Here is a 19,190-nt window from a genome sequence, read left to right on the forward strand (position 1 = left end):
TAATGAGCAAAGGTAGATGGGGTTTTTTATTGGAACTCCCTTGCTTTTGCCATAATCCAGCAACTGTTGGCAATTTGATCTTTAGTTCCTCTACCCCTTCTAAACCCAGCTTATACTTCTGATAGTTCTCAGTTCACATATTGCTGAAGCCTAGCTTGTAGGAAGTGAAAAATATTTTAGCCACACTTTTTTCAAATCTTACTCCTCTTACAACCCAGTGAACTGCGGAGATGACTTTTAAGTACTTACATTGTAGTTAAGGTTTTAATTCTAAAAAATTTCTAAACTCCATACTACTTGCAAATATAAATGGATTGTTAAAATGGCTCTACCATAACAAATAAGAGAAAAAACCACCTTTCTTTTGTTTATAAAGTAGTGGTTTTAGTTTGCTCCAAATGATTTAACTATGGAAGTCACTAATTTAAACTGACAGATAGGAAGTTTAATATGATTAAAAGCAAAAATATTCTCAATGACTTTGAAAATCCCAATGAGTTATCAAATATAGATTCTCCTTCATTACAACAATGTGGGACTGGAATTTTTATCACTCAGCATTGTGGTCACAAAGCATGATGTCACCTGACCGGGCTCTTTCGCTCTTTCCGAGGGCATCAATCATGTTGGCCAAAAGCCTCACGCTGCTAAGCCCTGCCCACCCCCCATTGGTGGAGCCCCGAGAAGTGAGGAGGGAGAAAAAGAAACAGAGGAGCTTCCCCCCCCCTAACAAAAATTTAACTGGGAACTCAGGGGACTCCTGGCGGGGAGCCCGGCAGTAGCAAATCAGCTGACCACATGCGGAAAGCGAGGTCCGGATGGGCAGTGAAACTGCAGGGCTCTCTGTTCTAATTCCCCACGAAAACTGTTGCCTCTGAAGCGTTTGCTCCGGTCTTTTGAACCTTTGAGCGCCACGTGTGTTCGGTGTTTTCTTGTACTTTCCCTCTTTACCAATTATCTTCAACCTTTCCTTTCCCGTTTCCCTTATTTCTTTTCGACCCACACTGATTAGGGAGAATCCTGAAGTCGGCAAGGTATGTGCGGTGCGGTAGGAAAGGGTTAGCTAGAGGGAGTTTCAATCGCGATTCTGCGGCTGCTCTCCAGTCCGTGTCTGATACTGCGCGGCAATTGGAAACTGCTGCGCAGTGTTTTCCTGACACGTGCGCAGCCGTGCAGCTTAGAGGTAACATTGGTCCTGACTCTATGCTCATAGCCTTATTAAAATTGAGTGATTCAGACTAGTGAATTGAAGTTTGGATCAAAAATTGATCAGATTAACAACAGACTAGCTGTAACTTCTATGCTAAGCAATAGAGATTATTGGAAACTGAAAAGTCATCCTTGCCTCCTCCTAAAATTTTAATTCTAAAACTTTAATTTTCATGTACTGTTTTTATATTTTATTTTTTATTGTACACACTCCAGAGTCCCTCTTTGAGGGAAATGGGCACTTCAAAAATGTGAAAAATAAATAAGGTAAAGGTTATCCTCGCACATATGTGCTGGTTGTTCTCGACTCTAGGGGGTGGTGCTCATCTCCGTTTCAAAGCCGAAGAGCCAGTGCTGTCCAAAGACATCTCCGTGGTCATGTGGCTGGCATGACTAAATGCCGAAGACGCACAAAATGCTGTTACCTTCCCACCAAAGGTGGTCCCTATTTTTCTACTTGCATTTTTTACATGCTTTCAAACTACTAAGTTGGCAGAAACTGGGACAAATAACGGGAGCTCACTCCGTTACACAGCGCTAGGGATTCGAACTGCCCACCTTCTGATTGACAAACTCAGCGTCTTAGTCACTGAACCACCGCACCCCTTAAAAAAAAACACCCTGTTTTATTTTATGTATTTATATGTATTCTTACTGTTGCGGCGATTCTAGATAGCTTACAAAGAGATAAAAATATACAGTGAAAATAAATGAAATTTTAGTGGCTAAAAACTAGGAGAATAGAGGGCATGAGAGTTAGAGACATTGTCTTAGAAAGGTCTGCTGAAATTTTTAGAAAGCACTGTTATTTTCATTTAAACTATATATTCTACTCCGATTTTTTAATGTGCTGTTAATATAAGACCTATTCCAAAAATAAGCCCCAGTTAAGGTCGTCATCAGCAGGTCGGGGTGGGTGGGTGTAACCAGCACTAGAGATACAAGGGTGTGGGGGCCAATGGTATCCAGCAGCAGCTGCAGCACAGTGAGTTGATTACCTGTCCAAGCAGAAGGCAAAGGCGGGGAGACACACAAATCCGGCCGTGAGGAAAAGCTGAGTCATGGGCTGGAGTGGCAGGGGCACTGACAGCAGATGGAGGCAGAGGTGCAGGGGGGAAGGTAAGTGATTTGGACATGCTGCGTGGGCCACAGGCCAACTGAGAGACATTGGTACGTACTGAGCGGCCAGCCGTGGGAGGCTCATCGTCACATCTTTTGGCTTGCCTGTGGCCTGCAGGGCATGTTGAGATTGCCTGCCTTTCCCCCACCTGCCTCTGCCTTTATCTGCTGCTGGTGCCACCGTGCACAGAGAACTCTGATCACCCTGATATCGTGTTGCCTGAAAATAAGCCCTAATGCTTATTTTGAAACTGCAAAAAATATAAGGTCTTATTTTCAGAGAAACACGGTAATTAATTTATGCTTAATATATGCAATATCCTAGAGTTATTAAATAGACATTGAAATTTTAAAAAAACTTGAAGAGGAATTCATTTGCCACTGGTTCAATTATATACTTTAAAAAGCTGTTTGGCTAGATAAATGTCCATATTTTCCACTGTAATATATAAATAGGGAAGCATCACTACTTTCTTATTAATAATTCAAAATATTGTTTTCCTAATATTAACTGTACAGAATAAGAATGATGACCTTGATAGTGAGATGCAAGCTCCACTGCTAAAGCAATGAGAGCTAAAAGATTTTTTTAAATCCAGATGATGTTGGGAAGTGACTTTAACCAAGCAGATGTTAAAATTTCTTTGATTTTCAAGTTGATATTATTTTTGTTTATTCCATTATACCCAAACTGAGGCAAAATCCTTCCATTGCAGGGATCATGCAGAAAATATTTTTAGACCTTAAATAGGGAGATAATTTTTTGCAAAGCTACATTTACTATTTAATAACCTTTTTCTTAGATGTCTTTTGAATATTAATCTAAATTATCTTTGTAAATATGCCAAATACTTTATTAGCTATCATTTCAGCCACATGAAAATAATGCTGGCTTTTAACATACATGTTTGCATATACAGTATATATGAGTTTATCAGTTCTACCAATCAGACTAGCAGAAGAGGAATAAAGCCAAGGGATAATTTCCTATCCCCCAAAAGCAGAAAAACCAAACAAACTGGAAGAAGAATATAGAGGTTGCCCCCTCACCTAAGACACTCATCCATATGGCATTCCTCGTAGCCTAGTATTATTAGGTAAATTGATAAATAAAAATCTCAAAAATCTATATAAGATTAAAATTAGGTGAAGATTCCACAAGAAATAAATTATTTTTATAGTAAATGATATTGCTATCAACCCCCGTACCAGCAGTGCATCCAACCTGGGGCCTACGGGTTGCATCCAGTCCTGGATATCTAGTAATGCAGCTCCACAAGGTTTCAAAAATTAAAGGAAGTTTGTTATTTATATTCATGATAATAACAATATTAAATAGTTTATATATGACCCAAGACAAATTGCACTTAAAATGGCCCAGACAAGCCAAAAGTTGGTCAAACCTACTTTATAGTAATTACTGTTTGAATATTAGTTCATAATAAACTTTCCAAGGGAACAATTTTACAATAGAAGTCCTGTGTTGTGTATTTCATTGTAGTTTCTTATCTGATATTTAGAATAGTTTACATGTGCCATGTTTTCATTAATGAAAAACACATATACTCATTGAACTATGCTATTTATTTTTTTACTTAGGCTCTTCAGTTACTGCATTCATTTCCTATTGATACACGATTAAAAGATGGCAGTAAGTGCAGTAATTTTATATTCTAACAAATTTAATTTTGCTGTTTTTAGCAATTAATTTGTTTTTCTTTGAATTGGCAGGTTTGTTTTGGCAATCACCAAAAAGGCCACCTTTTCCAATTCAGTTTGATTTTAATGACTCTTTGTAAGTACATTTCTCTTTTTTATACGTTGTTATTGTAATTGACAAAAATGTTTGACTATAGACTTATAGAACTAGTTTTATATTGGTATTCGTATACAAATATGGTATCGGAAGATATTTTATGACTGAGAATAAGCTTTAAGTCCTGTAATAAAGCCTTCTGATGTATACATGTTAGTGAATTGTGGTTTTTTTTGGCTTTACTTGTTTAGTGTTATCTCTGAATATGTCATTCAATAACATATATTTTTACACATGCCAATCACATGAAAGTGCTAATTTTAGAAATATTTCAATGAAAATTCATGCCTAATATTTTGTATATATATATCAAAATGAGGATTTAAATTCTTATTATATTGGCTGATAATTCTTATTTGTACTTTATTTAATGGAAGTAGTGTAGTATCCTGAATACTTGCTCTGGCATAATAGTGCTTTATATCATTTCGAGTTTCTAAATATAAATTGATGGACTGAAAGGAAGAAGCAGAGAAAAAGATTGGAGGGTTGGTTGGAAGGATAATAAGGAGGGGTACAAATAATGAAAATTACAAACCCAAAGATTAATTCCTTGTTGTCTACAAATGTTAGAAAAAACATTGTCTCTAAGTATTCAACATGCTTTCTTCAGAGCATTATAATTGGAGAACTTTGATGAAATAATACCTATGACTCAAAAATAAGTCCCACAAATTATATGTCTAGGTATACATTGTGACTTTATGCAGACTTTCAAAAGGCAGTCCTAGTTTTAGGAAGGTCTCAGTTGATTCTGAACATTCTCACAGAACATTCTGCTATGTTTAAGAGTATCAATTATTTTCTCCAAAGGAATCTGATTTGACTTGAGATTCAGTTAAATGTAGTTTGCTATAAACTTGATTGGAGAAGCTTTTTGTTTTAGTTTCCTACAATCTGTCTCTCCTTTTTCTTTAGGCACTACAGTTTCATACTGAGTACAGCAAAACTGTTTGCAACAATTTATTGTATCTCTTTTACAGAAAAGGTAAATCTTCAAATAACTGATGCAGTATTTGCACTACAGGTAGTGCTTGAGAAACAACATGCCACTTAACAACAATTTAAAGTTATGACTGATAACCCAAAACTATATATTCAAAGTTGCAACAGCTGCAGTGTTACTGTGATCATTCATCCTTTTGACAGACCACTGGCATGCTACAGGCAGTCCCCATCCCATCAGACTTGCAATTCTCAGGCGCTTCTCCATGCCTCCTGGAAGTAGTTGTCATTTTGGGGCTAATCTTTCTACAGCGTTTTCTTTAGAAGAAAAAAATGTCCAAAATTACTTGATTAGAGACTTGTGCCACAAAATGGAGGCTTCTTTGAAGTTTTAGCTGTCCATCTGACTATCTTAGAGCCCAGCTGTCTTCCTCTGGCTGGCAGATAGAGACTTGAAGCTTGCAAACATCCAGCATCCTTCATTTTGTTGAACAAATTTTGGAGATGATGTTCAAGGGAAAAAGTTGCAGACATGTTTTATATCTTTGCTTCTTTATTCCTCTACTCTTCAGCTTAGAGTAAAGTATTTTAAAAAGGATAGAGATTGGAAAGCAGAGGGGGAATTTAGTTTTAGCAACTATTTTTTTGGGGGGGGGAGAAGTCAAGTCTTCTCTTTGGGTTTTTTATTTTTATTGAAATGTGGTTTTCTGAGGAAAGGATGAGATTAAATAAGGGAAAAGTTTTAGGAAGCTATACCTGAAGCTGCCTTTTATGCAAGGCCTGGCTTTTCAAAACCAAGCAATTGGCAGAAGAGCTTTTAAATCTTCTGCTGGCCAGCTGATCGGAGTAGAAAGCTCTGAAAGGCAAGGTAACTTACTCTTTTTTGCCCCAAAATGCAGGGCATCTTAATAGGAGGAAGGGTAGAGACAGAATTAGGAAAGACAGGAGCAGTCAGTATTTTTTCTCCCCATTGTTTTTCCCTAGCAGTTATCTGTACTGCAGGCCTGCTTGCAGGGTGGGGGAGGCCTAGAGAAGCCTGAAGCAGGCAGTCTTGTGCCTGCTAGGCATCCCAGGATCTCCCGACTAGCCTCAGGAAATGCATTGGGAGAGCAGAGAGAGCTAGTCGTTACTTGAGGCAGCTCATTCAACATTGTCCCAATTTTCAACCCTAATGGGCAGTCTCTATTAGAGTCATAACTCAATGACTACCTGTAGTCTGTTTTTGTTAGTTTTTCAGAGTAATTTGAAAATTCAAGAAATGGGGAAAAACCTTTTAAATCCAGTGTTTAGTTAGATTTAAAGGAGTAAGAATCCTTATAACATGTTTTAAATAAATCTTCTGAGTTGAATATTCTCCCTCTTCGTTTTATTTTAAATATGCTTCTTGATACTCTACTTTCGAGGGTTTTTTCCTTGCAATATATTTATTCTTATCAATTATAATCTAATTTTTCACAAACATATATACATACACACACACACACACACACACACACATTGAGATTATTTCCATTCTGTAATATTAAAGTACCTTTTAACAAAAGACAATAAGCAACTTTGCGATTTTATTCATATAATTTTATATGTGGAAAAGAAATATTGTCTAGGAAACATTATTAGTCATGTTTTGATAAACATAGACTCATAAAATCTGCTCTAAAAATACATTGCAAATGTATTTATAAATTATTTTGCTAGTTGATTTCCTTGCTTTGGAGTGGAGTGAAGTGAAATAACTTTGAAGAGTGCTTGTTTCAGACAGTTAATAATTATTGGGTTTTTTTTTAATCAAAATATAGGATGTATCACAAGACACTATTTTCAAGATAATTACTGGGTTAAAAATTCAGGAGTTTCGACCTTCTAACAAAGTAAGTTTAACTGTTGAATAATGTGATTCTTCTTTTTGTCTTTTTTTCTGATTATTACCTAGGGTAGTGGATGGATGGAGATAGATAGAGACCATGTTTTCCTGAAAATAAGACCTATCCAAAAATAAGCCCCACCTTGATTTTACATGTGCCTAATATAAACCTTATCCCCAAAATAAGCCCTAGTTAAGACCCTGCGCACTCTGTCCCACCATCTGGTTGTACGAGGTGAAGTGAAGTGCATGCGTAAAAATCAAGCTAGGGGAGGGGTGGTGGTGAAGCTGCCCCATGTGCCCTGTACCTGCTTACCTTAGGACTGCTACAGCCAGGCCTTCCATGCCCCTACAACTGTCGCACTGCTGCCTGATGTCTTCGGCTGCTTGCAGTTGCTCTCGGCCAGAAGCCATGTGGCTTGTTGCACTGCTGCTGCCACTTGCAGCAGGAAGCCGTGTGGCGCATCGTGCTGGTGCCGCCACTCATGCTCGCAATGGAGCAACCCGCCACACAGCCTTCTGCCGTGAGCTGTGGCATCAACACGGCAAGCCACACAGCGTATGGCTGTGAATGGCTGCAAGCGGCTGAAAAGGTCAGGCAGCAGCGTGACAGGTGTCAGGGAGTGGGAGACCTGGCTGTGGTGGTCCTAAGGTAAGTGTGTAAGACATCCCTCGAAAATTAGACCTAGTGCTTATTTTGGGGCCCAGAAGAAAATACGATTGGGTCTCAATTTGGGGAACACACAGTGGATGGATGGATGGATGGATGGATGGATGGATGGATGGATGGATGGAAGAGAGAGAGAGAGAGAGAGAGAGAATATAAATGCTAGTTATCCTGAAATGAATTGTGCAGAACATAGAATGAATTAACTTGGGTGAGTGTCCTTAGCAGAATTCTGGAAATAGAGGGGGGTGGGGAGAGAAACACCAACGAAGGAAAAAGGAGACCTGAAAGCCTCAGTCATTCTTTTTAGTGACAAAACCTGTGATCCACAAAAGTTCTGCCACAGTGAGTTGGGTAAGAAACCTGAAAAAATAGAACAGATAGAACCTCCAGGAGCAACAGCTTTTATAAATCAAGGAACAAATCTCTGACTTCTTCTATTACAAATAGTCCTTCTGATGGCAATTGAGATTGTGATTTTCATTGCTAAGTGATTCAATCATGAAGTGTGACATCGTGTAACCACATCACTTAGCAATAACAATCCAGTCAGTCCCAGCCACTGTTACAACCCCAAGGGTAATAATAGTGGCTGGGATTGAGACAAGAGATGTGAGTTTTAAGAGTATCAGGTAAGAAACCCAGAGGTATGAGTGGAATGGGGGAGGGGAAAACCCTGGGAGAGTGCAGAGCATGTATAAGTTGGGGAAAAGCTTGAGAGGCTGAGTTCAGTTTGCATCTCAGTGAAGGAGAACATGTGCTTGGACAGCATGATAAGAGTGAAAGAAGGCTGAGTGTGTGGATAGCAGGGTGCATGTCTAAGATGGTGGAGTGGATGGCATATTTTGAGTGCAGGCCAGGATATCACAGTGGGCATATAGAAAAGCCAGAAAATGAATGGTATGGCATGAGCACAGGAAGGCTGTGGTATGGGCAGAGTGGTAGCATGTGAATGCAAAAAGGCTAAGGGTACTTACCAGAATGACTCGGAACATATCCTTATTATCTTCCTCATTGACTTTTCTTGTAGGAAGCTTGTAGAGAAGGTTGTAAATGGTAATCAAATATCCATGGACATTACAACCTTTGTAAGTGTGAGTCAGTAGCCAGAATCTAAATCACAGTCACATGCCTCCGCTGCGATCCTCGCCCTTTTGTCCATTGAAGCCCATTGAAGTTGAACTCATAAGTTTTTTTTTACAAGGGGATTCACTGGATGAAAGGGCGAGGAATGCAACGGACCTGGAAAGGTAAGAGGCGTGCCTCCCTTCTCCCCCCCCCCACCTGCCACCCATCGCTAAAGGGACGGCAGGGAAGGGAACCAGGCAGGCTGCCTTTTCCATTGGGGCGAGGTGGGCGGTGTTGGGCCGCGAGGCACACCTCTTACCTTTCCAGGTCCATTGCGTTCCTTGCCCTTTCGCCCATTGAAGCCCCTTGTAAAAAAAAACTCGTGAGTTGAACTCATGAGGTTTTTTTTACAAGGGGATTCACTGGACGAAAGGGCGAGGAACGCAATGGACCTGGAAAGGTAAGAGGCGTGCCTCCCTTCTCCCCCCCCCACCTGCCACCCATCGCTAAAGGGACGGCAGGGAAGGGAACCAGGCAGGCTGCCATTACCATTGGGGTGAGGTGGGCGGTGTTGGGCCGTGAGGGGCAGAAGTGAGACCCGCGCCCTAGCGCTACCAGAGACTGACAGCTCGTTTGCATTCCTCGCCCTTTCACCATTAAAGCTCCTTGTAAAAAAAAAAACCTCGCGAGTTGAACTCATGACTTTTTTTTTTACAAAGGGATTCACTGGACGAAAGGGCGAGGAACACAACGGACCTGGAAAGGTAAGAGGCGCGCCTCGCTTCTCCCCCCCCCCACTTGCCACCCCTCGCTAAAGGGACAGCGGGGAATGGAACCAGGCAGGCTGCCTTTACCATTGGGGTGGGCGGTGTTTTTTTGCGTGCGAAGGAACAGGTGGGAAGGGGTGATCGCATTGCTGACCTGCTGTTTTTGCGGCGGGCTCTTTTTGCACGGGAGGGAAGGGCGTGGGGTGAAAGCACTTTGCTTCGCCTGCCGTTGTTTTTGCGGTGGGCTCTTTTTGCTTCATGTGCCACTGTTTTTACGGCGAGCCCTCTTTTTGCCCCGCAAGCTGTACCAGAAGGTGGTACAGTGGTAATGGTGGGGACCGGTTGCGCATGCGCTTAAAACAGTTGGGGGCGGGCTTATTTTCGGGGGAGGGCTTATTATGACGCATGCTCTGAAAAGCCTGATTAGGCTTATTAGCAGAGCATGTCTTATTTTTGGGGAAACACAGTATATAAATTTGTTTAATAAATAAAATAAATAAAAGTGTCCAGGGCTAAAATCCATTTTTTGATTTCATCATGGACTTTTCTAGCCAGCATTACTCTGTCAAATAGTCTTGTCATTTTCAAAGACTCTGGCTGAAAAAAACTTTCTCACCTTTTAGAAAGATTGCAAAAAATGGCTTTTGAACCAGAAAGTTAGCAAATAAAGTGTTTCTAAATGCTAGACAGACTAATGCAGTGGCCCCCAACCTTTTGGCACCAAGGTTCAGTTCCATGGAGGGAGGTTTTTCCGTGGATTGACAGGGGCGTGGTTTCACAAGCTGTGACCCAGTGCTGGTCCACCGACTTGGGGTTGCAGATCCCTGGGCTAATGTACAGTGGGGAAGGGAGGCAGTTGTCTTTTCCAGAGAATGAAAGCTCTAATTGTGAAGAGCTGTGCCTTCTTTCTCCAGCACAGACAGCTGGTTCCCCTCATCACCATGTGCTAGACTAGGAAGCTCATTTGTGGAGAGAGGAACTGGCTGTCTTTGACAGAAAAAGGAAACTTGTATCCTGAAGATCTCTTTGGCACGTAGCATTTTGCTCTTGAAGAGGCTTGCTGAAAAAGATCCCTCATGGAGGGACTTCTTCATTCAGCTTCACTGAGAGCAAAATAGCTGCCTGAAGAAGAGACTCCTCCTTTGGCAAGCAGTATTTTGTTCTTCAAGAGGCTGGGTAAACACTAGTTCTCCACATGGAGGGGAGGTGCCCTCTTTCAGCAGGTAGATTTCTCACTCCATTTGCAGACTCCATTAAGGTCATAAGTTGAGAATTACCATATATCTGAGTCTTCCCTAAAGCATGTCATACTTTTGGTACTTGGCTTTTAGGCATATTCTACCAGTCTGCTGCTTTCAAACCTATCTTCCCAGTTTAAGTGTATTTAGTGTCAATCCCAAAGTGTGTTACTTTACATTGTACTGCAATGAAAAGTAGTATTTTTCCCTGATGATTTATTTTTATATTTTATAATAAGCAGTAATCTATTTCTCAAATAATTTAAATAAAATATTTGTTGTACTATTTATTGTTAATGTTTATAGGTTGTACAAACAGATGAAGCAGTACGGAAACCAGATCCTATTCCTGTAAGCAGTGAGGATGAAAGAAATGCTCTTCTTCAATTGGAGAGTGCTATCTTGGCCAACAAAGCTACAAAAAGTTAGTATCCGTTATTTGAAATATAGAAAATTGATTTTTTAATCAGATTGATCCACTCAATATATGTATACATTAAAAACAGTTATATAAAATTTACATCAAGATACATCAAACAATTGATAAATATGTAGAAAAAAGAGCCACAGTGGAAAGGAAAAGAGGACAAAAGATTTTCAGGAAAAGGGATGTTATATGAATGCCAGATCAGTATTTCTAATAATCAATATTTCTAAAAATTTCCCATTTTATGGCTTTTCAAATACAATTAGTAAAAACAAAATGTTCCTTTAGGAAAATTAAAATAAATATTTAAAGTAATTATGAATTAATAAAGAAATTTGGTTTCTGATTAGGTGATTTACAGATGAAGGAACTTAACTTTGAAAAAGATGATGACAGTAATGGCCACATAGACTTTATTACAGCAGCTTCCAATTTGCGCGCCAAAGTGTATAACATTGAACCTGCAGATAGATTGAAAACAAAACGTATAGCTGGAAAAATTATCCCTGCTATTGCAACTTCTACAGCAGCTGTATCTGGCTTGGTGAGTAAGATTGCATTTTTGTTCAAATACAAAAATACACAAGTTTGTAGATGTATGTTGCACACATCCAATGATGTTTTAGTTGTATTTTAGATTAAATATGTCAGTTTTCCCTGGTTTTATATTCCTCTCTTTTTCTTCTCTAGGTTGCTTTGGAATTGATCAAAGTAGTGGGTGTCTGCCCATTTCAAGCATATAAGAACTGTTTTTTCAACTTGGCCATTCCAATAATTGTCTTTTCAGAAACAGCTGCAGTTAGAAAAACAGAAATAAGGTAAATTAAGATATTAAAACAGGATATATTTTAAATATGCAATTTTTCAGTAAAGTTAATATTTTAGAACATCACCTGCTGCCAGACAGGAAACACAAAGAGTATACAATAATATTTTATTCTAATTTGGGGGGGGGGGGGAAACGGGGGAAAACAGCATTTCCTAAAATGTCTCATTGAAACATCCCCACAAAGTTATGTTCTGATAGGATAGAACTCTAAACATTCCAAACATTCGGTATTTTATATGGAACAAAGCTCTAAGTCAGTGATGGCGAACCTATGGCACGTGTGCCACAGGTGGCATGCGGAGCCATTTGTCAAGGCACGTGAGGCGCTGCCTGTCAGCTGGCCAGCACACATGTCCATTTTTCGCCCTCCCCAGGCTCCAGAGGCTTTATAGGAGCCTGGGAAGGGCGAAAAGAGCCTCCCCAGAGGCCCTCCGGAGGCTTCATGAGCTTCCCTGAAGCCTCCGGAGCGCAAAAAACCAGCCCTACGGGCAAACCAGAAGTTCAGGAACGGACTTCCAGTTTGTTCGGAGGGTCGTTTTGACAGCTCCGGAGGCTTCAGGGAAGCCTCTTGAAGGTGCCTGAAGCCTTCAGAGTGCTTAAAACGACCCTCCGAGCAAACCAGAAGTGACTTCCGGTTTGCTTGGAGGGTCGTTTTTACTGCTTCGGAGGCTTCAGGGAAGCTTCCTGAAGGTCCCTGAAGCCGCTGGAGAGCTTCCGGGGGGGGGGAGGTTGTTTTTGCCCTCCCCATGCTCCTATAAAGCCTCTGGAGCCTGGGGAGGGCGAAAAAAGCATGCAAAAATGGGGGGGTCGCGCCTGTAGTGTGCGCATGCACACTGGGGGGGGTAGTGCATTGCATTATGGGTGTGGCACGCCTGCACATGACCCCCCTGCGCTCCCCCCACTTATGGCACGCGAGCCAAAAGAGGTTCGCCATCGCTGCTCTAAGTGTTCATAGTGTTACACTGCAGGGCACGATGAATATTTGGATTAAAAGAAATAGGTAACAATCCCAAGGTAGGAGGCATAGAGGGTGTCCTTGATAGACAATGGAAAGATCCATTACCAAACCAACTATCAGAGAAGTGTGGTTTAAGTCCATTCCAAGAAATTAATTTACAAAAATATCTGAAACAGGCTCCTCCCTATTCGTGTGAAGTTATAGTGAGGGAGTTGTAATATTTTGTTACTATAACTGTTCTAATACTCTCTCTGTCTCTCTGTCAGTCTCTCTCCACCTACCTACCTAGCTACTCACCCACCCACCTACCTACCTACTGTATTTACCTACCTGCCATAGCAGCCCATTTAGTCAATGACTCTGGGGGACTAATTCAATATGACTTTGGCTTGGCAACCTGCTATCAACATTCAACAAATGAAACTATCTTTTTCCTTTGCTGTGCAACTTGAAAGCTCTACTGTAACATCAGTTTGGCAATTTCTTATTCCCCAGAACTATTTTAGGGATTTACAAAAATGCTTTTCATTCTTATTTTGTAACAGAAATGGAATCTCTTTCACAATCTGGGATAGATGGACTATTCATGGGAAAGATAATTTCACACTATTGGACTTCATAAATACCGTCAAAGTAAGGTTTTTTAATAAAATATATGGTAGAAATAATTCAGAGATCTGTTAATGTTCTGATAGATTTCATTAAAAGCTTTACTGCCTTTTAAGTTATTAGCTATCATCAGCTGAAGTTTTTGTTTTATAATATGTGTTTATATAGAAACAAGGATACGATCACACTGAATTGCTTTTTCCTCCTTTGTTTCTGCTCCATTTTCTATGTGATACAGTTGATTTTTTTTATGTGTGTGTTACAGGAAAAATACGGAATTGAACCAATCATGGTTGTCCAGGGAGTCAAAATGTTGTATGTACCTGTAATGCCTGGCCACATTAAACGATTAAAGCTGACGTAAGTTTTAACTGGGCATAACACAAAAATTAATGGGGACTTTGAGTTTCTACCAAAAAAATCTGTTTTATGTTGGTTATGTTGGCAGATTTCTTTTTTAAACAGATTGGTATTCTATTTTTTGTTGTTTGGGTTATTCCTCATAAATGTTAAGAGAAGTCGGCCTTCTTCTAGATCCAACATTGCTTAGCATCAAACATTAGATTTGATATAGTCTGGTTTTCATTTCTTCTGTTTGAATGGGTTGGAAAAAGTTACCTTAGAAGAAAAAAACATCTGAAGAAGTTCTGGAGCTTAACTACTCCAGACTATTTTTAGATTCTGTGATTAATTTTTCAAGAATTGTTGGGATAATTCATAACTGGTACATGATTTATGTTTTCCAGAAGTTCAGTACATTCATTATGGTGAGAATGCTATTACATTAGCTGTAAAGTTAGCAGATTTCCTAACCTAATTTATATAAAGTTTATTTGTTAGATTTAATCACTACATATGTTTAAGTTTCTAGAGATACTGAAGTCACATGGAAATGCAGTGCTTCTCATTTCCATTAAATCAGTAAAGCATGATTAGGAGCAGGGTGAGGAGAATTTTGTTTTTAATTTTGTTGTGCAAGATACCTCCGTTGAATTCTCATACAACTGTTTTATACTGTCTGCTTTGAGTTCACTTAGTTGATTCTTTTCAAGTCGTCCTCAGCTTACAATCACAAGGAGGATTTTATTTTTCTGGATCAGAATGAGAAAGATTCAGTGTTAATTGACTTTACTATTATTTGTATGTAATTTTTAATTAACAATTTGGATTATAATAATTAAAACTAATACAAATTAAACAAATTAAACAAATTAAAATAGGCAGGAGTGAAAATGCAAGGAAATGAAAGAAAAAAATAAAGATAAAATAATATAGTAAAGAAAAAGAAAACATATGTAAATGCCTGATTTTCAACTTTATTCCCAACAAATATAAACAAATTTAATAACCTGTCAATTGTAAATCAAATTTGGATATCAAGCTGTCCTGCAATCTCCTCATTGGAACAGCCATCTGAAGCACATATGGAGGTCTCAGATTAGTTCCTTATAAAGAGAGGGTCCAATGATGATCTGTGAATGTCAGCTCCACTTCTGGCAAGTTATCTTCAGTTGGCAACTTCTACATTTTCCCAAATTGCTATCAGGGCAACTATTCTAAAAATCTCAGTTCACATGCATATCACCTTTTGAGGATATCTCCTACCACTGTAAAAACAAATACTGCATACCGTTCATATGAAGAACGGTTGCAGGAACTGGGTATGCCTAGTTTAATGAAAAGAAGGATTAGGGGAGACATGATAGCATTGTTCCAATATCTCAGGGGTTGCCACAAAGAAGAGGGAGTCAAACTATTCTCCAAAGCACCTGAGGGTAGAACAAGAAGCAATGGGTGGAAACTAATCAAGGAGAGAAGCAACTTAGAACTGAGGAGAAACTTCCTGACAGTTAGAACAATTAATCAGTGGAACAGCTTGCCTCCAGAAGTTGTGAATGCCCCAACACTGGAAGTCTTTAAGAAGACGTTGGATAGCCATTTGTCTGGAACGGTATAGGGTTTCCTGCCTATGCAGGGAGTTGGACTAGAAGACCTCCAAGGTCCCTTCCAACTCTGCTATTGTATTATTGTATTATTATTGTATATTTTTAGCTTTTTATGATAAGACTGTTTAGTGGAATGAATGAACATTGTTAAGCAAAGAACATGGATTTAGTATTACTGGGAGATATAAAATTATTGTTCCACCACAGGACTGTATTCTGTCAGCATCTTATTTTGTAACTGAAAAATAATGTGACATTGCATAGACACTCAAATTTTCTTTTATACTATTTTTAAGATGTGAGTGGAGAAAGGAATTCTGTTTTGTATAAGGCTGAATTGATAATTGTGTTTTTGAAGATATATTTATTTCTAAAATAGGGCAAGTGCTTTTCTGCTATATAGCAAAATACAGGTTAGTCAAGTTATCATAATTGAGCCCAAATTTTTTGTTGCTATGTGGGACATTTGTTAATTGAGTTTTGTCCCATTGTACAACTTTTCTTGTCACAGTTAAGTTAGTAACACAGTTAATTTGGCTCTCCACTGATTTTGCTTGTCAGAAAATTGCAAAATCACATGGCCTTGGGACACTGCAACCATCATAAATATCAGTTAGTTATGAAGTGTCATGTGCGAAATGGTCATGTCAATTTTTGAGAGCCATTATAACTTCAATTAGTCCCTAAATGAACTGTTCTAAGTCAAGATCCACCTGCACATCTTTTTGATTTGTGTAATCCTTGCTCACTGGGAATAATCCATTTGGAATTTTTTTCTTTAAAAGTAGGAAAGAAGTAATCATAGGTATGGGTGTTCTAGAAACAAGAAATATAAATAAATACAAAATTATGGATCAGATCCTAGATAGAAAACACTTTCCTATTTATTCAAGCTACTTAGATTTTAACCTTGTAGTTTTTTATGTTTTTACTTTCTATTTTATAGTTTGTGGTTTTGTTTTGGGAATTTAAAAAAAATGTTCTTGTGGATGTTATACTTAAATGTTGTTTAATAATCTGTGTAAGATGCTAAGAATCTTTAGGAGAAAGAGAAAATATGAAAAAAGAATTAGTACATACAAGGGCCTGGCAAAGGAAATGAGGGCAGGGGACATTAAGGAACCAGAAGGTAGAGCTTGAAGTTATCTTTTTTGCTTATCTCACACATCCTAAATCATATCATTTTATCAGGAGCTGAAATACATAGCAAGTGGAATCACTGAATTGTTAAATTAGTAAAATAGTTGTTATGTGTTAAGTTCTCATTGACTTTGCTTGTGATCACATGACCCGGGACAGTGCAACTGTTATAAATACATGCTAGTTGCTATGTGTCCAAATTTTGATCGCATGATGACCATTGAGATTCTGGAACAGTCATAAATGTGAGAAACGGTCATAGGTCACTTTCTTCAGTGCCATTGTAACTTTGAACTGTCACTAAACTAATGGTTTTAAGTTGATGACTATTTGAAGCTACCTTTTCTTATCAAAAAACAAAATTATTCTGGAAAGTTAGAATCCCTACCTCAGAGAAGTCAGTAAACGATAGAAAAGAGTAAGAATGCCCCCTAACTATTGTACAATCATAGCATGCTTTTATTAAGACATTTCAGGTTGATTCTGATTTTTTCATTAAAATGTCCATATTAATCTGTAGAAATTATGTCTTAAATTAGTCATCTCATTCTTAAAAAACTTGCTTGTGATTTATTTGTTACTTTTTAACTTTTCAATCATATCTCATAGGATGCAAAAACTTGTGAAGCCAGTGGTGAATAAGAAATATGTGGACCTCACAGTATCATTTGCTCCTGAAATAGATGGTGAAGAAGACTTGCCAGGACCACCAGTTAGATATTATTTTGCCCATGAAAATAACTGAGAAATCTACTGTTTACAACTTAGTAGGTCATATGAATTGAGTGTGGCACCATCTCCTTTTTATAAATGGTATTATATACAAAGCCTTAATTCAGAATTGAACAGTGGAAGAGAATTATTCTAAGAAGTCCTACAGCAAAATAACTTGTAACATTGTAAGGAAATTTGAAGCTTGCTGGAAAATATTGCTGTTATTTTGTGGAAAAAAAGAACTTATTACTATCTTCAAAAAGATCTGAAGGCAAATACAAAATCTGCACTGAAAACAGGAGCTGAGCATTATGTGAGGTGGCAATCAAGACTGGAGAAACTGCACCACGTTCCAAATGATTTATTTCTGCTGTTTTTCGCCACTGTATCATAATCTTGAACCCATCTATCCTTTAATGTTCCATTGCATATTGATTCTGTTTTCATTGTATAAAATGCAATTTTTATATAAAATAGGATAAGTTATAGATAGGAAAAAGTGATAATGTTGGTTTACTTTATACTTACACCAGAAGTAGAACATCCAAAGGAACATTACGTGAAAAATTGCAGATATTTGTATTTATTTCCTAAATATTTGATTTTGATAGGTCCTTTACATATTGTTGTAAAGAACTATGTATAAAGAAGACTGATTTGATCCTAATTAAAAAGAGAATTAACATGCTTTTAATGGAAATATATTATATTTTAGAGAACTTTGAAATTTGAATTGATAAGTCACATTACCCATTATTGGGCACTTGTTTTAAACCTCATCCAATCCTAAACAAAGAGAGTGGGGTTCACTTTTTCATAATAATAAAAGGGACATATAGATGCATACCACCTATTCATTGATTTATTTCCTACAGTCTAACTCTTTGTGTATTATTATTATTGAACTACTGACCTTGGTTAGGAAAAACACTTAATGGGATAATAGATAGAAAAGTACGCTTTTAGTGCAAAAAAAAAAAGCCTTGCTAAACCATTTTTTGTGGTTGGACACACAAGCAGCAACCCACTGTTATATAATTAGGAGTGATTCAGATTTAATATATCCAGTTGTTGAACTGTTTTATTGCAATCTCTGGCCGAGGAGTTTATTATTTTTATGTAAGTCCCCTAGGTTTGAAAGTTTTATATTGTTGCTATCACTTAACATGGAACTTGCAATGCTTAAGATGAAAATCAATAGGCTTAAACATACTAGAAATGTACGTGATTATCTCCTTTGGCCACTTTTTAATGTGGTGATTCTGTAAAGTATTTGGATATAAGCATGTTTCAGCTATAATGAGTCTGATTGCAAGCAGTTTAGACATGTAAAGTTAAACATTAAGTTTATTAGCAGAGGACAAGAAAAATTAAGTTCAGTACTCTGCAACCAAGGTAGCTTCCAGAATGTGCATTTCAACCCCTGAAAACATCTGCAATAGTCATATTAGGTAGGAAATTCAGGAAATTGAAATCTTCACATCTGGAGAGCACCCATAGTAAAAAAAAACAAAAAACAGGTTTGGCTTTGTATGAAAAAGTAGTGTTACAGAAGCATAATTCATTTTTGTTTTATGTATGTAGCCTGAATAAATTGTTGCCCATTATATATTGTTCCACCACTGCCTTTATCGTCATTGTGTAGATTATGATAGCAACTTGTTCCTTATTTCAGGAGACAACACACCAAACATTAATTATTCTGTGAGCTAAATCCATAGCAAACTTACTCCAACATTTGGGAGTTACTCTTACCATACAAAACTCTTCAGCTTTTAAATTGTATTTTGCCAAATAAATACTTGATGTTTTTTAGTTTATTAGAAATAATTTTGGAGAAAGAAAATTACTATGTATTCAGAAAGATTTAAAAA

The 19,190-nt window shown here is 38.1% G+C and overlaps 1 protein-coding gene across 2 annotated transcripts in view; it reads left to right on the forward strand.

Moving 5' to 3' along the window:
- Window positions 1-18,935, forward strand: part of UBA6 (ubiquitin like modifier activating enzyme 6) — a 92,750-nt gene extending 73,815 nt beyond the window's left edge. Inside the window, exons 24-34 of one of the 2 annotated variants that reach the window (XM_081932883.1) lie at window positions 3,928-3,979; window positions 4,060-4,123; window positions 5,063-5,132; window positions 6,889-6,960; window positions 9,408-9,452; window positions 11,000-11,117; window positions 11,471-11,664; window positions 11,811-11,938; window positions 13,453-13,540; window positions 13,782-13,876; window positions 17,212-18,935. In XM_081932883.1, the coding sequence (XP_081789009.1) occupies window positions 3,928-3,979; window positions 4,060-4,123; window positions 5,063-5,132; window positions 6,889-6,960; window positions 9,408-9,452; window positions 11,000-11,117; window positions 11,471-11,664; window positions 11,811-11,938; window positions 13,453-13,540; window positions 13,782-13,876; window positions 17,212-17,347 (1,062 nt within the window). In that variant the 3' untranslated portion in view covers window positions 17,348-18,935. The remainder of the gene's footprint in view (window positions 1-3,927; window positions 3,980-4,059; window positions 4,124-5,062; window positions 5,133-6,888; window positions 6,961-9,407; window positions 9,453-10,999; window positions 11,118-11,470; window positions 11,665-11,810; window positions 11,939-13,452; window positions 13,541-13,781; window positions 13,877-17,211) is intronic. The other variant, XM_081932884.1, reaches the window with a different exon arrangement.
- Window positions 18,936-19,190: the final 255 nt, after the last annotated feature.

The sequence above is a fragment of the Natrix helvetica genome (assembly GCF_964273705.1).
Source record: "Natrix helvetica genome assembly, chromosome: Z".
In the NCBI taxonomy this organism is placed as follows: domain Eukaryota; kingdom Metazoa; phylum Chordata; class Lepidosauria; order Squamata; family Natricidae; genus Natrix; species Natrix helvetica.